The 17,905-nt window shown below is 41.9% G+C and overlaps 1 protein-coding gene across 2 annotated transcripts in view; it reads left to right on the forward strand.

The window, feature by feature from the left end:
* The window catches only part of VPS41 (VPS41 subunit of HOPS complex), a 179,829-nt gene that overhangs the window by 111,089 nt on the left and 50,835 nt on the right, over positions 1-17,905 (forward strand). For both annotated transcript variants that reach the window (XM_047694499.1, XM_047694500.1), the window contains exons 10-11: positions 3,744-3,810; positions 16,488-16,585. In XM_047694499.1, the coding sequence (XP_047550455.1) occupies positions 3,744-3,810; positions 16,488-16,585 (165 nt within the window). The remainder of the gene's footprint in view (positions 1-3,743; positions 3,811-16,487; positions 16,586-17,905) is intronic.

The following is a 17,905-nucleotide window of genomic DNA, read 5'->3' on the forward strand; positions in this document are numbered from 1 at the left end:
AGCTGAATAGTGGCCCACAAAGATAGCACATCCTAATCCCACGGCCCATAAATGTTTCTTTATATGGCACAAAATACAATTAATGAAGGATCTTGAGATGGGAAGATTGTCGTGCATTATCTGGGTTGGCCCTAAATGCACTCCCAAGTATTCTTAAAGAAGGAGCGCCGCCACAGGAAAGGGGGAGGCAGCGTGAGCAGAGAGGCCGAGACTGGAGCGTCATGCGCAGCCAAGGCTGTGCTGGCAGCCACCGGAAGCTGGAGGTGGCATGTCGCAGACAGATTCTCTAGTACAGCCCTGCCAACACCTTGATTTGGGCCCCGTGAAACTGGTTATAGACTTCTAGCCTTCAGAAGTTGGAAAGGATAAATCTCCGTTATTTTAAACCGCCAAGTTTGTGGTAATCTATTAGAGCGGCTGTGGGAAACTAATATGCTTTCACTGTGCCCATATTATGATCCAACTCATGTGTGAAAATGTTTTCATGTCAAATGTTTCTTTTCATTTATTGGGGATTCCTCTTCTTCGGACTTAGTTAGTAGTACGTTGGGTACTTCTTCTCAGTTGAGAATCCCCGTGTTCTGCTGAGGGAAGAGAAGAAAAGACATAATCTTTCCTCTCAGAGAGCAGCCTTACTGGGGAGACAGCCACAGGGTATAGCAGAGTTTGCAGTCCAAGCCGTTCATTCATTCATTCACTCTGCCAGCAACCACTTACCGAGTTCCCGCGATGTTCTAGTGGGGCAAGACGGACAAGCAAGTGAATATGCCACGTTGATGGAGGTAAATAGCAAGGAGGGTAGTTAAAGAGGGAAATGGGGAAAGGGCCAGGGGTGGGTGCCTGAGAGAGATCAAGGGAAGAAATCTGTCATAAGGTATGTGTGCTTTGGCAGAGATCTGGAGGGAGATCTGTGCCAGAGGGATGTTGGCAAGGGTAGCGGCCAGGGCAAGATCCTTGAGGCAGCAGAGTGATTGGCGTGTCTTTGTGGAGTATAAAGCCGTTATCACCAGCGTGGATGGAGCAGGTGTGGAAGAGAGAGCTAGAAGTCCTGAGGGGGGAGAAGGAGGGTGGGAGGGGGTGCATTGTGGAGGGGCTCACTGGCCTTGGTGCCAATTTTGGCTTTTTTTTTTTTTTAAAGATTTTATTTATTTATTTGAGAGAGAGACGGTGAGAGAGAGCATGTGAGGGGTGAAGGTCAGAGGGAGAAGCAGACTCCCCAACGAGCTGGGAGCCCAAGGCAGGACTCTATCCTGGGACTCCGGGATCATAACCCAAGCCGAAAGCAGTCACCTAACCATCTGAGCCACCCAGGCACTCCCCAATTTGAGCTTTTAATTTGAGAGAGGTGGGAAGCCAGCACAGGGGTTTTGAGCAGCAGACTTAAACAATCAAATTTGGATTTTGCATAGAGCCAAACAATGAAGGGTCCGTAAAGATGGGAGATAGGGTAGGAGGCTACTGCAGGAACCTCCCTAAAAATCCTGGCATGTTGGTCAACCTCTTGGAGCTGGTGGGGAATGACTGGATTCTGGGTGTATTTTGAGGGTAGACCCTGTCATATTTATTGACGGTTCAATATGGGATGTAAGAAGACAGAAGAAAATGGTGACTCTTTTAACCTGAGAAGCTGGGAACCGAAGCTGCTTTTTCCTGACATGGGTAACACTGCTGATTGAATACATTAAGAGAGCAAGTCAGGAGATGTTTTTTGTGGGTCCACTTGAGATGCCCGTTAGGTCAGTGGAGAAATGGAGGAGACTGCTGGATGAAACACATTAGCGTTCATGGGTGAGAACCTGCCTATCAGTATAAAGGCTCTTGAGATCATTGATCTGCTCTTAGGGGGGACATGAGCTCAGGGCAGTATTTCACCCTTCCCCCACCTGCAGCTGCTGCTGCTCCTCTGAGGCAGGTGTGGGATAGAGCTCAGACCACAGAACTGGGGAGGGGTGGGGGATGGAGAGGAGAGCCCAGCTGCCAGAACTTCCACACGTCCCAGTCTTTCGAGAGCTTGTCACGGGGCCAGAGAAACAGTCCGGCCTTAGCCTGAGTTCCCTTCTCCCAAGGAGTCTTCCTCCTCTGCTGGTAGACACCACTGCTTTGTACTTCTGTACTTGCCCTTCCCACTTGAGTAAAAAGACTTCTTTGTGTGTCTTCCTCACTGCCCCATACTCTTTCTAAGGAAAGAGCTATGTCTGTTTCTCCCAAAGCTCAGGATTGGTGCCCAGTAGTCGCTCAAAGTGCTGCTTAATGTTGTTCATTTACTTTCTGTTACTCTGCTTCAAACCATTTGAGATGCTACTCATGTGCTTTTATCAGCACATTAAGACAGTTGTCCCTTGGGCACTGTGAGGCATGGCTGATAGACCGGTAGTTTCCCTCGCAGGTGTGGACAGAAGAATCAAAAGTCTAACAAAAGGAGAAGGAAATTGGGGAAACGGACAGGACACTGTCTGAGATGGACAGGAGACAAAAAACAATAATGGTATGGTAATTGTTGGGTTAATAAAAGTAGCTTCCAAAAAACAACCAAAAAAAGGAGCTTCCAAACAAAAACGATTATTAATGTATTCACTTTGTACTGGGACAGTAGGTAATGTTTGTTTTTTCTCTTTGGGTTTTTCTGTATTTTAGAATTTCCTATATTGTAGCTAAATTTAGGGTAGTAGTATTTATTGTGTTGTTTTATAGTTACCTAAAGAAAAAGGAAAAAACCTGATCCCTGATGAAAGTTGTATAGAATCAGTATTTAACTTCAGATTGTCTTACCTTGATGGCAGAATTTATGTAAATTTTTGTTGTCTTACTAAAAAATAGAATATATTCATTTTAGAAAATGTAACAAAGAAAACAAATTATCCAAGTTTCGTCACACTAAAATAACCATGGTTAATACACATGTGTTGTTTGGTGTGTGTGTGTGTGTGTGTGTGTGTGTGTGTGTAATAAATGCACACATGTATATATCCAAACTGTATCCATATAACTTAAAAGAGAAATTGGCAAACTTTTTCTGTAGCAAGTAGTAAATATTTTAGACTTTGTGGGCTATTACTGTTTCTGCTGAATATTTTTCTTTTTCTGTCTTCCTTCCTTTTCTAGTCTTCCAAAATGTAAAAAACTCTAGTTTACAGGTCATAAAAAGACCAGTCAAGGACAGGCTGTAGTTTGCCTACCCCTGATTTAAAGTATATAATACACTGATTTTAAAACACTTTTTTTTTTTTATTTTAAAACACTTGAGAGAAAAAAGAAAAAAAAACAAAAAACACTTGAGAAAAGAGCTTGATGCCACTTATGCAAAGTATTACTTAGCAAGAGTGAAATAAATGATGGGTATGTAGTCAGAAACACAAGCCCTAATGTGAATGTTGTACAGATTAGCCACTGGGCTTTTGGTTATGTGCTTCCACCAGAGCTTTGTTTGGATGATGACAGAAGTAGTCCCTAAGTAGAGTTGCAGAGAATGGGTCACTGGAAACATGTTAAAACGATATTACAGTTTCCATTCTTTCTTTGTCCTTGAATATCAAGACTTTATTGAAGAATAATGTTGGAGAACATGAGTAATGGCTGCTATATGTCATTGAAATTAATTTCTATCATTTAAGTCATTGAGTAGATTATGTGCACTCCCTCTCAGTGCTACATGGCTAATTTAACAAAAGTATCATATATTGAATGAAATGTTACAAAGAGTTTTCCATCACCTGAGTAAAATAACCTGTGAATTTATTTTCTAGATCTGCTCAGTGAAGGAGCGGCATGCCAGTGAAATGAGGGACTTGCCAAGTCGCTATGTTGAAATAGGTAAGCCTTCTAGGAGTGAAGAACGTCCAAAGAGAATCCATTTTAGTAAAGGGAAACCCAAAATCATGTTTGTCTTCAGGGCTCATCACTTGGGACCTGAGTGAAGCAGGTCAAGAACTTTTAAGTTTTGAAACTTTGCTGTAGAGTCCCTCTTTTCTAACTGTATTTCCAATTTTTACATGGTATTTTTGTAGCTGGCTTTGAAGGTACGTAACCGTGGGTTCGGGTTCTGTTGTTTCCTGTCTGCACTTAGGACAATTGCTCCATGCACTCTCATCTAGAAAAGGTGAGGTGGAACATCTTTCCCACAGGTTGTGGTTGGGAGTTCAGAACATTTGTGCACGCGCAGCTCATCACACGGAGCTGACACCTGGTTCTGTCCACGTGTACCCTCTAAATACGAATTTTCATCATCACTGGTCTGGGCCCAACTGCTGTAATCTTTTCTGTGGATCCCTGCAGCAGCCTCCTGACTGGGTTGTCTCCTGCCACTGTGAATTACAGTGATCTGGTCTCCCCACTGCAGTCAGCATACAAACCAGATCATGTCCCCACCCTTCAGCCTGTCCCCGTTGTTTGTGGCACGGAGAGGAGACTCTTGGCGTGAGCGCAGGGGTCTGTGCTGGCCCTCCCCAGCCTCCACAGTGTTGGCTGAGACAAGGCTTCTCCTTGGTGTCTGCACTGCAGCCACACTGGCCACCTTTCACCCAGCCATGCTCCCTCTTCAGGTCTCTGTAGAAGGCCCTTCTCGCCTCTTGGCACTTCCTTGACCCTTAATCATTCCTCAGCTCAAGTATTGCTTGAGAAAGCTCACTGGGAGAGCCCACGGGACCTTGACAATGAGGTCAGACCCTCCCCTGCGAAGCATGGGTGTGATTGTGCAGTTGTTCAGGGCAGGTCGGTCCCTTCCCCCACACTGTAAGCTCCCCAAGAGCTCGCTCTGGGTCTGTTCTTGCTCACTGTTTGTATCTCTGGGGCGTGGCCCAATGTAGGTTCAAAGTAATACCGAGTATTGAAGGGATCCGTGACTCAGGGAAACACCTATTTGGGAGAAGGATGCCAAAGATGAGCTACCACTACTTTTTACATCTTGGTCTTATAACTTAGTGTAAAAGTGATTCAGACAGAAAGGATGAGAGGAGAATGACTTTTGCCAATTAAACAGATATAGTATAAGCTGTTTGGGGACTGTTTAGAACAAAGCAGTAGGAGACAAAGTTGTGTGACAGAGAAGTTTTTGCCACATAAGTCAGCTGAGACGTTCATTTACCTATTTGGATGATGGGTGGGGAATACCACTTTGAGGGGTTCTTGTAACAAGGCGAAGCGAAATCACTTGCACATGACTAATTCTAAAACCAGAATGGTGTGTATTACTCCTGTGGCTCATGGTCAGAGCATTTCAGTCTGGGGTATTTTGTACTTGAAGACGGAAGTGGATGGTAGGGTTTTAATAATTTTTTGCCTTAGAAAGAGAAATACGTGCATAGTTGGGATTGCTCAGAGTATGGACAGAACAGGCCTATGTAGGATATAATGGTTTGAGAAGAACTGAGGAACAAGACTGGAGAAGACTGGAAACTACCAGGTCATGATCATTACTTCAGTGTCTATCTTCTTTTCTGCCTCCCAGCAAAATCCTCTGAACACCTCCCGGCATAGTGTTCTGATAGAGAAGTGTTCCAATCTCTTAAATACAGATGAGCGGGGAAAAAAAATTTTAAACTCTGGGAGTTTTTAAGGATGGAAGACTTACCAGGAAGACATAAAAGTGTCGCAAGTGTCCCCTCCTTAGCTGATATTGATTGCTCACACACGAGGCGTGGGCCATTCCCCTGTGTGCTTTAATGAGCATTGGTTCACTTCACCCTCATCACAGCCCCCGTGACCGTGGGGGCTCAGGGATATAAATACCCTGTGTCAGATCTTACTACAGTGGCGTTAGAAATGGACAGGATCTAACTGCAGAACCACCACCAGCTTCTAGAGACACAAGGCAGTTTGCCAAATTCCTGTATGACCTTGATGAACTTGCTTCACTTTCCGGAGTCAGGCTTTCCCCACCTATAAAGCGGAGGTGATAGTATCTACCTTTGCAGTCGGTTGGGAGAATGAAACTGAAATAACGCCTTTATCACAGTGCTTGGCATACAGTAGGCATTCACTGAATCATGGTAGTGATTATCACTGTGCAGACTTCCAGTCCAGTTCTGTGACTGCTAATAGCTGGCCCCGTGGTGGCCCTCGAGCCCTGGGATCACGTTATTAAAGTATAGTTCATATGTCCTACAATTTACGTGAAATAGACCATGTGTAGGTGCTGGCAATATCACATTACTGGCGTTTTACTACTATGGTTAGTGGTTAAGTACCATTTTTCCCCCCCTTGAGAGCAAACCTTTAAGAATATAAACCATTTCCACAGTGGGAGGCAAAGTGGTTTAGATAAGAGTCCTTGACGAGGATAGAGGGAAAGAGAAATATTAGGAGGTCTGGATTACAATTTGCTTTAGCCCTGAACAGTGTGAGCCACTGTTCTTTAGTAAATGAGGTAAAAATGGCATTGAGGTTAAAGAACTATTGGTGGCTGTACGTTTCTTAGAAGCCAGATGTTTATAACTCTTACTTATAAGTCAGAATCTCGAGAAAAACACAAGAGCTTTCGCTCTCCATAGGATATTAGTTGATTCTTATAAATGAAAAATAATAACGATAATAAGGATTAAGCTTACTGGGCAGTCACCAACCCATGAAGACATTCTCTGTACATAAGGTTTTTTGGATGGCATTTCTTTTTCCAAACTACATCATTAAAGGTAGGTTATGGTTCTAAGCCTGGCATACTTATTGAACTTGTGTCTCTTGCGTTATTACAGGACTCCCTCCCTCTTTGGCCAAAGTCTTTCACCCAAGGAGTCCAAAGACTTTCACCAAAGTCTTCCAAGGGCTTCATGGGGCAGTTAAACAGTGTGGAGAAATGAAGCCAGTGTTTGTGGGTCATTTTCTGGGTATCTCCTTCGAGGGATAGAGGACTTACATGCAAGGAATTCATGAACGACTTCCCGGTCTTGATTTCATTTGGAAGCTTATTTAAAAAAAACTAATAAAGGGAAAAAACTATATGGGAATCTATTTAAAATGGCAGAAGCCAGGAAGAGAGAGAGGGCGGAGGGGGAAGGGACATCTTTTTCTCTTTAATTAAGCAGTGTTCATATCTTCAGTTGATTATATGCTGTGGCTCTTAGAATTTAGCACATTGTTCTATTTTTAGCCTCTTGATTGATTGGGAAAACAGTGACCTGGAAATGAGACATCTGTGTAGTGGTGGAGGCGAGCTGTGAGGTGAATGTCTTTCCTGGATCTGAGCGTGTCTCACCATCCACCTGTTGGGCTGTGCTGACCCAGTCATGCAGCTTCCAGCAGGAGACAGTTGTCCTGCCCTGAGTCACGTGGCTCATCCGCTAGCCTGAGGCTCAGCAGGAATTGGGACATTGCTGGCATCCTTCACGGTGTTTTTGCTTAAGGATCTAGCTTTGAATGGTGTTCTGTTATAATTCAGTTTGACTCTATTATCTCTTAGTTCTTCTGTTAAGCATTAAATTTTTTCCCTGACATTTTATTATGAAAAAATGAAAACATACAGACAGGTGAAGAATTTTCACAAAAATAGTGAGCACCCACATACTCAGCCCTTAGGTCCTGCAATGAAGATTTTATTGTACTTGCTTTATGACATGTCTATTCCTCTAGCCACTCCTCCCACTCAGTATGGGAGACTCAAATGTTTGTTGTTGTGTGTTAAATTCATAAATTTTCTCAGTAACAAGTATTGGAAAGAGATCTGAAACACCTGATGTAACAAATATGTTTTGCTCCTTTTATGAAAACGACCACCAAGCACATGCCAAGTACAATTTCATTTGATCTTCACAGTGATCCAGATGAGTAGGGGCTGTCATCCCATTTTATCCCATTCTTCTATCTGAAGAAGCTGAGGTTCAGAAGGGTCGGGTAACCTGCTCAAGATCATTCCATTCGTAAGCAAAGAAGGCAGCATTTGAACTCAGGATAGGCCGAGTTTCAAAGGTGTTGCTCTCAATCCCTGTCCTATATGTTCTTCCATGCGTTCCTCTCTCTGAACCTGCCCTCCATTATAGCCAGAGGAACTGATGAGAAGGATAGAGGCTTACTCTGGGCATTCAGATAAAAACCATAGGGTAGAAATTGTCTAGAATCCAAACACCCATTTTAATATGACAGCAATCCTGTCTGCTCACCTTTTCTTCAAATAGCCAGATGAAATGGAGTTGTTTTTTCTTTATTTTGGTTCAGCAAAGTATCTCATTTAGAGTAGAGACTTTAGTTCCCCTTGTTTTATTCTAGGGCTGATAGCCCTTCCTTGTTCTTCCTCCAAATTGCTAGGAATATCTAGACTATAGTTGCCTTGGGTGGCTAACAAAATGGTTTCTAAGGAAAGAGAACCAAGTCCAGAGTATGATGTGATTCTTTCAATTGTCTGAAAAAGAAGAAACGCTCTCGTTTGCTATTTTTTAGTGCTTGTAGTTGATGCATCAAGGTAGTTTTGGGGGTGTTTTTGGTCTCTGAAATTGTTTTTTAAGTTTTATTCTGGGAAGAACACTTAAGTTGAGATCTACCCTCTTAAATTTGTAAGTGTACAATACATTATTGTTGACTGTGGGCAAACTGTCGTACGGCAGATCGCTAGATCTCATTCATCTTACCTACCTGAGACCTTAGGCCCATCGCTCAGCAATTTCCCATTTTCCCCTTCCTTCCACCCTTGGCAACCACCATTCTGCTCTTTGACTCTATGAGTTTGACTTTTCTAAATACGTTAGAAATGGAATCATGCAGTATTTGTCTTTGGCTTGTTTCATTCATAGTGTAATGTCCTCGGGGTTCATCCATATTGTTGCATGTTGCGCAGTTTTCCTCCATTTTTAAGACTCAGTAATGTTCCAGTTCCTGCGTCCACATTTCCTTCACCCATTCCTCTGTTGATGGGTATCTAGCTTGTTTTCTACATCTTGGCTATTGTGAACAGTGCTGCAGTGAACGTGAGAATGCTAATGTCATTTTAAGATCCTGATTTCAATTATTTGGATAAATACCCAGAAGGAGGACTGCTGGATCATGTGATAGTTGTATTTTTAGTTTTTTTGTGGACCCTTTATGCTGTTTTTCATAGTGCGATGCCAGTCTGCATTCCTACCAGCCATGTGGAGGGAGTTCGAGTTTCTCCACATCCTCACCAACATTTGTCGTTTCTTTTTTGACAATAGCCTATTTACAACTCAAAGTATAACTGCTTGGTTTGACCCTTTTGACCCAGCAGGTCCGTCACCATTACCTTTTCTGTCGTGTGAGCAGTGTGTGGTGAGCTACTTGCTGAATCACTGCTCATCCGTGCTGCTTCCTGAGCGCGAAAGTTGAGCGGATGAGCTGATCATATCAGCTTAGCTCTGTCGTTTAGCCCAGTAGTGTGCTGAGTATCAATTAGAAAAGATGTAATTAAACTGCAGACTAAACTTGCTTTAAGTGGTTTTTGCCTGTGTGTACTATTGGCTCCTGGCTTGCACGTGTTTGTTATCTTGCCTAATAGGCCTTCTCTTCTTATTCCTATCTGTTAGGTCCTCTCCACAGTTTGCTGATGTAAAACATGGTCATGCATCTGCTTCATAGCACAGCCCTGAAGATGTTGGCATGTTGTGGTTTCCAAATGCATTTTCTTAGATCAGTGGTCAGGCTGACAGAGTGTCCAAACTTCCTGAAAATCCTGTGGATAGTATATCCAGTCCATTAAGAAATACTAGCATCTGGTGACTTAAGGGTTGGATTCTCTGGAGAGGAAGGTGCTATCACAAAGGGACCAGGGTGCTTTCTCGTAAGTGAAAGATATTCATTCCTGTTTATATTTGCTTGAGAAACTCTTGTTTGTTTGCTCTCTTAAGAATCTTAGAGGCCCAGATCTATAGCAGATTATTTTATTTAGCTCCAGTGAAGACATCAGATTCCTCCAGGTCCCATCTGATGGGCATTTTGAAACCCACAAAGGAAAAACAAGGACCAAAACAAAAGCAGCTGCCGCCACAGAACCTCCCAGAGAGTGGTCAAGGCCATAGCTTGCGATCCTGCTACCTGTAGCACACTTCTAACCTGAACAGCTCCGTGCGACCGCCCTCTGAGAAAAGGAAGACTTCAGATTCCTGCTTGTGCTGCCTTCCGCTCAGGTGACTTTAGTCAAGTTACCTAACCGCACTGAGCTTCAGTGCCCTGCCATGAAGGAAGTAGAGGGTTGAAATCCTGCGTGTACAGTATTGCACGCATTGCCTCTTGAATGGGGAATATTCCTTAAATAGGAGCTGTGAGTAATATTACTATCATTTTCGGTTACTCCATGAGAGAGAAAAACTCGTTTCTTTTAACAGCTGTCTTTTTTTAACAATCAGAAGACAAAAATACCATTGTCCATAAAGTCAACTGAATGAGAATTGGGGGAAAGGCATAAATAAGCTTTGATTGAATTATCCTGAAGAAATTAACATATTTCATAGCTACATTTTTCAATAAAATATATCTATAAACCTATGATACAGGTGCAAGTAATCAAAGATTGATTATCACTTATAGGTCTGAATATACTGATAGTGACATAATCTACTTGTGAATTATTTGGAGAATGGTCTTTATATTCAGACCTAGAATCTTGATTTTTGTCCTTTACAATTTAAAGTACATTGTATGTTTTTTAGATGAAAATTTTTTAATTTACATGAAACGAAATGTTTTATCTTATAAACACCATGCCTGCCCTTTGGGAGCTTATAGTCATGATTATTGCTGTTTTTCACCCTTATCCCTACCCCTGGAAATAAATTAACCTGCCTTGTACTGTATCTTGCTTTATTTCCATTTTTGCATAGCATGTGTTATTACTATTATTATTATTATGGTTATTCATTATTATTTGCTTCTAGACTCACAGTGCGTTTTAAGTCAGACAGGGTCTTTTGCATTCTGATGCTTCTGAAAGAATGTTTTATGCCAAATTGGTGCTCAGTAATTCTTTATTAAGTAGTTGATGACCCTCAAAGATGTAAGACCCAAGGTACAAGAGAGTTGTTAATTTCTTTTGGCCATCATTCTGAAACAGATAGTGGGTATGCAATGGTAGGCCCAATGGTACCTGTGTATCTGTGACTGTAACCCCGACCCCGTTGCCCCGGCTGATGATAAAGTTGGCGTGTCTCACGGATAGCTTAACATTTTGTGCTTAGAGGATTCTCAGAAGATGGTGGTAGGGGTAGCATAATTTTTCAACCTGCCTGAGTCATCACCTAAAAATGGAACAACTAGATCCTATAACCAAGGACTCATCGACAACATGTACAACACAACTGAGCGACAGAGTAGTCCTGAGAACCCCAGATATAGGTGAGTGGGAGAAGGCACTGACAGCCACAAGATGGGCGATGGTGTCAATGTCTGTGTGAGAGAAAGTAGAGGGGAGCAAGGGGGCATCTGGTGAATTTGAGATCAGAAGAACTCCTGGTCAGCAGGTGTGTATTCCCTGGGGAAGACCACCGGTCAGTGGGCGCAGGTTAGGTAAGGGGCTCACAGCCCACTGGCCTCTTTGAACCCTTAGCGGTTGAGCACCTAGTCCTGTGTGCTGAGGCTGGAGGAGGATAAAACCTGAAATCAGGATATGGACTGTAGAAACAGAAGAGAAGAGACAGAAGTAGGGCAGGGGCAGTGCCAGGAAGACTCAGAAAACAAGAGGCCAGGTTTTTAACACTAAATGAAAACAGCGTAGGAGGGGACTCTATGAATTGAAGAGCTTCCCAGTCCCTGTCTCTTTCTAAGAGATCGGGGGACCATGACATCACCCACGGATGAGGACTGGAAAGGTACCAAGGTCAGATCTCATACTGAGGGTTAAGGAAAAGTAAATAAGATGCAGAAGGACATTGTTGGCAATGAAAGCAAGAAACCAGAAAGAGACACCCACAACAAGCTATAAGACATTTCTTTTAAAATAATAGCAAGACATGAAAAAACAAAGTTCAGAATTTTTGAAAATCTCAAATGAGATGACAGACCCCAAATATTTATAAATAATAGGACAATTTTAAAAATCACAAAGCAATAAGAAAAAAAGGTCTGCAGTGACATGGTAAATACTGAAGACTGGCAAAGATGATTCAGCCTACAAATAAGAGTCCCTGAAGAAAAGAACAAAACAAAGGAAAGGAAAGGAGCAGATACTAGAAAACTATAATTCAAGAAAAGTTTCTTGAAACTACAAAGAAACAAAACTGAAAGCTATAAATTAAAAATATACCCTTGTGTATCTAAGCGAGTGACCCACGATGAGCACCATCAAGATCTATTTGAGTACAATTACTGGACTTCTAAGACAAACAGTCTGTTGGGCATCTCGATCTGTGCTACAAAAGCCACTGGCCACATGGAATCCTTGAAGAGCGGCAGGTGTGGGTTGAGCTACGTGGCATACAGGATTCTATAGACCTAGTATGAAAATAAATAAATGGCCCCATTAATTTTTTATGTTGTTACATGTTGAAAACATTTTAGATATGTTGTGCTAAATAAAATATATTTTTAAAATTCTACCTCTTTGGGGGTGCCCGGGTGGCTCAGTGGGTTAAGCCTCTGCCTTCGGCTCAGGTCATGATCTCAGGGTCCTGGGATCAAGCCCCGCATCGGGCTCTCTGCTCAGCGGGGAGCCTGCTTCTCCCTCTCTCTGCCTGCCTCTCTGCCTACTTGTGATCTCTCTCTCTCTCTCTCTGTGTCAAATAAATAAATAAAATCTTTTTTTTTTTTAATTTACCTCTTTTTACTCTTTAATATGGCTACTGGATCATTTAAAATTGCATGTGCAAGTTGTCTCTTTGGCTTGCATTAATATATTGTTGGACAGTGTGGATTTAGGACTCTAACCTCCCTTCTGCATCAGGGTCCTCATTCTTCATCCAGAGGACCTCCCTGAATAAAAATTTCCTATGAATAGTCCTTTTGAAATTTTCTGTCCGTATGCTTGGAATCTTTACTTTTGTCTTTTTCCTTGAATTCTTTCTTCTTGCGTTTCAAGGAATGGCTACTCCAGAAAAAGCCAGAGCACAGCAGCGCTTGCATCTGTGGAGGCAGAAAAAGAAAGCTGTGCCTCATTCCTGACCAGTACCCCCTTGCCATGTCCATCCTACTCAGAGTGAGCACAGCGCTCCCTGCAGGGCTGGGGCGCCATCACCACACTCTGTAGATTGTGTCCTGAGGTATAGCTGCTGGCTTGGGCTTTCTCTGGCAAGGGCATTCTTCTCTCCTTTTTCTTCCCTCTTCAGCTTTTACCTTCTGGTTTGTTTTAGTGCTCTGCAACCAAGTTTGTCTTTACTGTCTTTGTGATTTATCTTTTCCAGATAACCAGTTTAAAGATGAGCTTCTGTGGTAATAGACCCATAAACTATCTGTATTTAAACTAGCTCTCCTTTAGGGAAGAACAAGTAATCTTCATTAAAATGATTAAAATCACTGGTATGTGTAAAAGAAGAGAATTTCCGGGAAAATAATTAGCCAGAACATCCACTGGTCCTTTAAAAATTTGAAATAGAAAACCCCATAATTACTTGAAGGTATTCTACAAAATCAGCCCATAAACTTTTACATCACTTATGACGTTCTTCAGGAGAATAAACATTGCCATTCCACATTTCCTTCTCTTGACACTAATCTTAACACTGTTTTTACATGCGACATCTTGTCTTTGTAAATAACATTTTTCCAGTTAGTTTGTAATTTAGCCACTTTGCGTTGTCTGCCTAAATTATTACTGATTCTCAGTGAAGTCTGGTAAGATCTAGTACTTAACAAAAGCATTTATTACAGTGTCTGGAATTGAGAAGTGAAATAGCTATGTGGTTCTGCACATTTTCCCTTGTTTTCTTTAAGAACACATTAGATTTTCTATCATTCTTAATTAGAGAACAGGAACTTTCCTGTCTTATAAAGGGAAGCTTTTGAGGACTGGGAAGTAAGTATGTCGAGAAGGGAAGATTTGGATAGAATTATTTTTCTAGTTTCTCTGTTCTGTTCCTTACAGTGCATTCATTGAAACCAAGGCTTGATGTATATTTGGTTACCTATAGGAGAGACACTGATACTCTCTGTCACTGTGAGCCTAGGCATATTTGGCGTCCTGAATGGGGAGAGGACCTTGTTCACCCACCACTGGCTACGTGAAAGCTTCCTTGTAATTCCCGAGAATCTGTGGCATCTCTGGCTGGTTGTTTGATTGACTGATTGAACTGTTCGTGTAGCATTTCAATGATGAAATGTTATTTAGTAAAAGAAAACTCAAGTCTTTTTCTACCAAATGGGGTTTAACCACCTCAAGAGTGATGGCAATCAGAACCTCTGGTTAATGTGCCCGGATGCCTTCTAGAATGTGAAATTGCCACCTCTTTGATCACTGGGCCTACATGGCCCCATACTCTTCAGTAGCATCTGTATATTCCAGCCCTCCCCTGTCCCTTCCCTACCCCCTACTCCTGTGTGCAGCTCCCCTGTGGGAGCTTGTCTAGAACCTTCCATGCCTGGCTACCCTGGATGTGCTCATCTGTACATGTGGTCATGGTGGAGGTGGTTCTCTGCATATGCACTTCATGTGAACATGTATCACATTACCATTTTACCAAAAGTAGTTTTAAATGCCTGAAGAAAAATACTGAGTTCGAGCTCACAAAGACTGAGGAAAAGTGTTAGTGGCAGTGCTGAGACCAGAGCACCTGTCTTTGGAGCTCTACTCTTTGGTTCTTAACAGGGCACCATGGCCACCTATGTGATCTAACTAAGGACAAAGCATAAGAAATACTACCTTTTTAATGTTTATGTTACTAACTAGTTAGTAATTTTTTTTATTTTTTTTGGTCAACCTCAATTTCATTTTGGTGTGAAAATTAAATTGTGAAAACAGTTGTGTAAGAAGTTGACATTAAAGATAAAAGACAACATTAAGGGATCTGTAAGGAAAGTGGAGAAGAGGCAGAAGAAAAATTCAGTAGCCCCTCATTTCATCTGTGTTGGGGATTTTATTTTCACTCTGAGTACATTATTTTATAGATGGGAAAAATTATACCTACAAAAGTTAAATGTTTTTTCCAAGTTCAATTTACTGGAAGTTATAACCCAGATTTCCTGACTCTACATTAAATATTGTTTCTTTTTTACAGAGGGAGAAGCAGACTCCCCACTGAGCTGGTGGCCTGATGTGTGGCTTGATCCTAGGTCCCTGGGATCATGATCTGAGCTGAAGGCGGATGCTTAACTGACTGAGCCACCCAGCTGCTGCTACATTAAATATTATTTCTGATACACTATACTGACTTCCCCTAGTTTGGAGAAAAGAGCAGTTTCATCATAGAACTTAACTGAATCTGGGGCGCCTAGTGGCTCAGTTGGTTAAGCATCCAACTCTTGGTTTCGGCTCATGTTGTGATCTTAGGGTTGTGAGATCAAGGCCCCACACTGGGCTCCACGCTCAGCATGGAGTCTGCTTGAGATTCTTTCCCCCTCCTTTTCTCCCTCCTCCTCTGCTCTTCCTGCTGTGCCTGTACTTTCTCATAAATAAATAATTAAGTAAATAAAATCTTTAAAAAAAAAAAACACACACAAAACTTAACCCAAAGCTAATACCAAAAACTGGGGAGAAGGTCTGAGTCAGGAAAGTCTTAGAAAATATGGTGGGTCCAAATGAGAGTCTGCTTCAGAATGAATCTGTAAGTACAATGCATGACTCCTAGAAGGGTCTCTGTCCCCACCACTACTGTGTCAGCTAGCTTTGCTGTGTAGCGAACCACCCCCAAACTTAGTTGCTTAAAGTAAAAGTCATTTATTATAAATATTTTACAGTAGCTAATTATTAGACTCACCGTGTTAGCAATATTAATACTTCTACCACTGAGCTTTCCTGTTGGGTCTGTGAACGCCAGTGTAATTAAATCCGTATACTTCTTAAGTGATGTACTGGTTGTACATTTTAAATGCCTTTAAAAAGATAGAAATTTATTTTCTCTGACCTTTATTCCAGTTAGGAAATAGTGGTCTTTTATCACAATATAATTTGTATTAACACACTCTTTTTTTTTTTAACTTCTGAGTCTTCAAATAAAATGTTCGTTATTAAAAAAAAAAAAAAAAACAATAGTTTCATAAGTACAAGTAGCATTCCTTGTGACCTTTGGATCACTATAATGCCCTAATTGTGAAAAACCTAAATTCAGGTATTTTTTTTAAAAGTATTACTGTCATTAATATTAGTTTACATCAGGTTTCCTGGGTTTACAAGTGTCTTCATGGGGTTTAATTATGTCATTTTTAAACTAGCTGGTCCCAGTGTCACGTGTGACCATTCATGCTGTTATTATCAGGTTTCCTTTTGATGATGCTAGAATATTTTAAGTTTGAGTTTCTGGATATCCTTTTCTGGCCTTTCATTATTGTCGAAAAAGTGTGTTTATCCACACCCCCTTTATGTTAGATTTCTACGGTAAATCCACCCAGCATTCATAGTCGATGTGTCCTTTCCTTGGCGGGCTGCTTTTTGTTCCTGTTAACACTGAATCTTTTATCCCTTTTGTTTGCAGTGTCTCAGTTTGAAACTGAATTCTACATCAGTGGACTTGCACCTCTCTGTGATCAACTTGTTGTTCTTTCCTATGTGAAGGAGGTGTCGGAAAAAACGGTAATTTTTTTTTATACCCCAAATGCAGAGGGAAGTGTGGGTTCATTTTTTAGCCTTGTAGCCAGATCAGGTTGCCCATGAAAGGGCCGTGCTGTAGTCTGAGCAGAACTTCCTGACCTATAAAAGAAGGTCGGTGGAGATTATGTATTTACCTTTCAGAAGCTTCACTCATTGCCTGCCTTTTGTTCCCTTTGCCGAGCCAAAGGAAGTCATTTTTTTTTTCTCTTTTTTTCCATCTCTTGGTATTTTCGTCGAAAGGAATGAAGGATTTCTTTTGCTGAAGGGCAAAGAAACTAAGCTGACACTGTGCATTAGCAGAAATGACAGCAATGAAGTTGATCTGCCGCAACAGGAGGGGCCCCTGTGGTCAGAGGGAATTATGGAAAGGGCACTTCATTTCCTGTGGTCCAGACAGATTTGCTTACTTCCCAGTGGCCAACTGAGTCTCAGTAGCTTGATTTTTGCTTTGAAATGGTTGTGGCGACGTCTTAGTCATCAATGCAAATGAGAGTATGAAATGCATGGCCAATAGAAAGCAGCAGAGAACCCAAATTTTGTTATACGTGACTTTGGAGGAAAGCCTGTATTTGTGATCCAGTGGAGGGCATGCCCAGTGGAGACACTCTGTCTTCCTTTGAAGCCTAGGTGGGCCCCATTCCCAGCTTGTCTTCACTGTTAGAGTCCAGGGGTTCTGCCAGGAAGGGGGACGCTAGGGATGGCTTCAAGGCATAAACAAGGAGAGCTTATTGTAAAGGATTTTCTCTTAGGTGCTGTATATAAAAGAAATTACAAATTGATTGTCTAGCCCTTTACAGTAAGTAGGGCTCTCCTTGTCTGTATCCTCTCCTTTTTCCCCCCCTTTTCAATTGGCTAGGAATAAAATGGGGGGGACCCTGGGAGCCCCAGTTTTGAAGTGGTACCTGCTCTTGAGCATTTCTGCGAACAAGCACTTGTAGTGGGAAGCCATCGCTATAGTAACCTGAGGCTCTGGGCGCCCATGTTGCTAGGCAATGGGATGCTGGAGACTTAAGTGAATACTCAGAGCGACTAAAATCAATAGGGCTGGCTTCTAGCCCTGTTGCAGGACATCACTTTATTATTTTATTTATTTTTTTGAAGATAAAGAAAAGCAGTGGCTCCCAAGGGACTAAATATAGTGCTTTCTGATGAGGGAGGTGGGGCAGATTGAGAATGTGATTGAAAGACATAGGAAAGCAGCAGTAAAATGAAAAAGGGAAAGCCTCATAAACAACTGAGCAAAAAAAGAAAGGAAGCAGGGAAACCTTTGTTGATAAAAGGGAGTATTACAAAGGAGTAAAG

The sequence above is a fragment of the Lutra lutra genome, chromosome 11 (assembly GCF_902655055.1).
Source record: "Lutra lutra chromosome 11, mLutLut1.2, whole genome shotgun sequence".
NCBI lineage: Eukaryota > Metazoa > Chordata > Mammalia > Carnivora > Mustelidae > Lutra > Lutra lutra.